The sequence below is a fragment of the Elephantulus edwardii genome, unplaced genomic scaffold (assembly GCF_000299155.1).
Source record: "Elephantulus edwardii isolate Elephantulus edwardi_28Jun2011 unplaced genomic scaffold, EleEdw1.0 scaffold00028, whole genome shotgun sequence".
In the NCBI taxonomy this organism is placed as follows: domain Eukaryota; kingdom Metazoa; phylum Chordata; class Mammalia; order Macroscelidea; family Macroscelididae; genus Elephantulus; species Elephantulus edwardii.
The window spans coordinates 8,585,968-8,589,737 of record NW_006399778.1 but is presented as its reverse complement, the minus strand read 5'-3'; the positions used below and the strand labels follow the sequence as shown (position 1 = coordinate 8,589,737).

Genomic DNA, 3,770 nt, shown 5'->3' with positions numbered 1-3,770 from the left:
ATGACGATCCTGTGTGGTGGCATCCCCGCACTGCTGCCACTGATGCTTCTGAATCTGCTTGGTGTCTCCTGGGCCCAGAGCAGCTGCACTGGTCACGCAGCCATCCCTGGCATCCCAGGCATCCCTGGGGCACCAGGCGCTTATGGCCAACCTGGAACTCCAGGGGTAAAAGGAGAGAGAGGTACCATGGGTTTTCGGGGACACACTCCTGCCTCCTCAGTCATAGTTGTCTACCTTAGAGATTGTAAAAGCACTTGCAACTCCATCAGCTTGCTGGGCCCTCTCAGTGACCCAGTGACCTTAAAGGAGAGGTCTGTGCCTCCCATTTTATAGTTGGGAAAATTGATGTCCAGAAAGGCTACTGACTTGCCAAGTTTGCCCATTAATTATGAAGCCTGAGAGTAAAACAGAGATATCTTACTTCTAAATCCAGGAAGAGAGAGCACCCTAGTGTTGAAAATGTTACAGCCAAAAACAATAATTAAAGGGAGAGATATTATTCCTAAAAAAAAAAAAAAAGAAAATGTTACAGCCATGGGTTTGCATTCATGCCCAAGATAAGTGGCTTCCTCTCTCTGACTTGCTTGTAAAATGAAGACAATCATTGCTCAGGGTTGTTGGGGAGTTCAAATAAGATCCACTTTCTTGAAAACCCTCTGCAAAATGTAGTTCATTCACTGTACCCATGGTTATGGAGCAATCAGCCCACCAGCTCAACTCATATCATCTTACTCGGTCCTCGCCATCCCACAAAATAATCATTATCTACATTTTACAAATGAGGAAGTTAAGCCTCAGAGACTATGACTCCATCAAGGTGACACAATAATAGTAGATGTGACATTAGAAGCACATCTGTCTAACCGCAGAGTCCATGTACCATGCTAAAAAAGCAGGTTTTATCCTGTCCTGGGCCAACCTGACTAGCACTATCTGGTTTGCAGTGCCGTACTGAGCAGCAGTGGAAGGCCCACTTTCAGGCCCAGCAAGGAGTGCTGTTATTGATTAAGGATGTCTGCCATGGGCAAGAGTGTAGAGTGGGATAGTGAATGTGCTTTGACTTTATAGTGCCAGTTTCAATTTAAACAGACTGGGGTACCTAGAGAAGCTAATGTAGAAGGCAGGCCAGTATTCTCCTATGGAGAAACCTCCCTAAATACCTTCCCAGATACGTCCTTCCCTCACTCACTGGTATCTTAAAAGTATCAACATGTCACAGACTCAAAACCACCAGGACAAATAGAGGCTCAGAGGATCTCTCTGACAGCCCTCTCTTTTTTACATTTAAGAGAGAAGCAAGATCTTGCCCAAGGTCGCAGCCAGACTCCTCTGTTGTCTAGTCTTGGGTTTTCAATGATCTCAAAGGCTCCTCAGTTCTCTTGTCTCCACTTTTCCAGGTCTGCCAGGACTAGCTGGAGACCACGGGGAGTTTGGCGAGAAAGGGGATCCAGGGACCCCTGGGAATCCAGGAAAAGTTGGCCCTAAGGGTCCCATTGGCCCCAAAGGCTCCCCAGGACTCCCTGGATTCCGTGGCCAAAAGGGTGAATCGGGAGACTACAAGGCCACGCAGAAAATTGCCTTTTCCGCCAAGCGGAACACCAACAGTCCCCTGCGGCGGGACCAGGCCATCCGCTTCGAACAGGTGATCACCAACGAGAACAACAACTATGAACCCCGCAATGGCAAGTTCACGTGCAGGGTGCCGGGCCTCTACTACTTCACCTACCACGCCAGCTCTCGTGGGAACCTGTGCGTAAATCTCGTCCGAGGCCGGGAACGCCTTCAGAAGGTGGTCACCTTCTGTGACTACGCCCAGAACACCTTCCAGGTGGCCACGGGCGGCGTGGTCCTCAAGCTGGAGCAGGGCGAGAACGTGTACCTGCAGGCCACTGACAAGAACTCCTTGCTGGGCATGGAAGGCGCTAACAGCATCTTCTCTGGGTTCCTGCTCTTCCCAGACATAGAGGCATGACCTCGTGGGGCTGATACACAGACACCCACCCCCACCCCACCAGCGACACTCGCTTCACCCCAACATCCAGCACCCCAGCCAAAACACTCAGCAGACCTCTATGAGCGTTGAAGAAATGATTAAATAAAGTCTTCACAGCCAAGGGACAGTAGTCTGATTCATCTTTGTACAAATGCTGAGTGAATGACTTAAGTGAGTGACCCCTGAAAGCAGAAATTCCACCCAACTAGAAGTGACTTGAGGCTGCACTCTCTACCCTTTTCTGTGCCAACTGCATGGTGGGAGACAGGATGGAAATATCTAGGGAGCATCTATTATGTGCTAGACTTTTTCCTCCTTCCCACATTAAGTCTCACTCTCCTCTTGGAAATAAGCTGTGTCATGTCCTGTTTATGGAGGAGGAGACTGGGGCTTGGAGGGATAAGGGACTGTCATCATCCCAATGCAAAGTGACACAGAGTCCTGCTCAGCCCAACAATAGCCTGAAACCTCTTAAAGGACAAAATGTTCAGACCAGCCCCCAAGGGTTTCCATGCCTGTAGTTTCTCTCTCTCACACGCGCTCGCATACACACACACACACACACACACACACACACACACACACGAGACCAAGGAGGCCTCCTCCCAAGTCTTAGTTGACCCTGAAGCCAGAATCTTTCCCTTTTTTTATTCTCCTGCATGTTCTCCCTCTCCATATCTTTCCAGCCTAGCACAAGCTCAACCACCCAGTAAGAACAAATGTCACTTTTCTGCTCAAAACCCTTCGTGGCTCCCCACTGCCAACTGGAGATAGTGCCAGTTGTCTGACTGACCTAAAGGTGCTCTGTGGATTGACCTGCCAGTCTCACTCTCTCTTTCCCTAAACGAAGAATATCTCCACTACAGACTGATTAGGTCCTTTTTGTCTCTCAACAAGTCCCATGTTGTCTTAGTGCCTTTCCTCAGTTTCCTCACCTGGAAGCCTTCTTCTCTGCCTATCCAGCCGTCCTTTAAAGCAGAATTCCAGCCACACCTCCCTAAAGCCAGACTGGCCCTCTGACCTCCTCTAAACTCACTGAGACTTGTTCATACTCGAGCTAACTCCCCTGTTCTGACCTCTCTCACATGGTCCCCTATTCCCCATCTCCATCACATTCCTCCCAGCAACCAACTCCACACCCACTAAGCTGTGATCTCATAGCCCTGCTTGTCTCTGAACGTCTTCAGTTGACTAAGGTGCACAGCAGCTGCTCAGATAAAGTGTTTTCATGTGATTGGCAGAGACGCCCTGTATAGGTCCCTTCCAGAGATCCAGCTTTCCTCCCCTGCAATTTACTACTTCTAAAAATCTACTGGAGAGTTAGCTACAGATGACTTCCAACTTTGAACACACAACAACAACCCATTCTCCTCAGCTCCACAAATAGACCCCGCCCATCAATGCTCTCAACTAATTCTGGCCTGAAAGAAGGATTTAAGGCCCCAGAAATAGATGATATACCAAATTACATATTTCAGCTAACAGATGCTGCCTAGGACATGCTCACCAAGTTGTGCCAAGAAATCTGGAGAACAACCCACCTGGCCAACTGACTGTTCTTCTTTGTTCCCATCCCAAAGAAGGGTGACCCAACAGAGTGTGGAAACTATAGAACAATCTCATTGATTTCACATGCAAACAAAATTCTACTGAAGATTATCCAAAAACAACTGGAACAGTACATCAACAGAGAACTGCCAGAAGTCCAGGCTGGGTTTAGAAGGGGTCGTGGTACTAGGGATATTGTAGCTAATGTTAGATGGACCTTAGCTGAAAA

At 48.5% G+C, this 3,770-nt stretch overlaps 1 protein-coding gene across 1 annotated transcript; it reads left to right on the top strand.

Moving 5' to 3' along the window:
- Positions 1–1,972, top strand: C1QB (complement component 1, q subcomponent, B chain). Its single transcript, XM_006883547.1, has 2 exons — positions 1–181; positions 1,398–1,972. The coding sequence occupies exons 1-2, from the start codon at positions 1–3 to the stop codon at positions 1,970–1,972; spliced, it is 756 nt and encodes a 251-aa protein (XP_006883609.1).
- The last annotated feature ends 1,798 nt before the right edge of the window (positions 1,973–3,770 follow it).

Coding starts and splice junctions, on each gene's coding strand:
- C1QB (XM_006883547.1), top strand. CDS start 1: ATGACGATCCTGTGTGGTGGCATCCCCGCACTGCTGCCACTGATGCTT. Junction 182..1,397: donor AGGGGTAAAAGGAGAGAGAG/GTACCATGGGTT, acceptor CCACTTTTCCAG/GTCTGCCAGGACTAGCTGGA.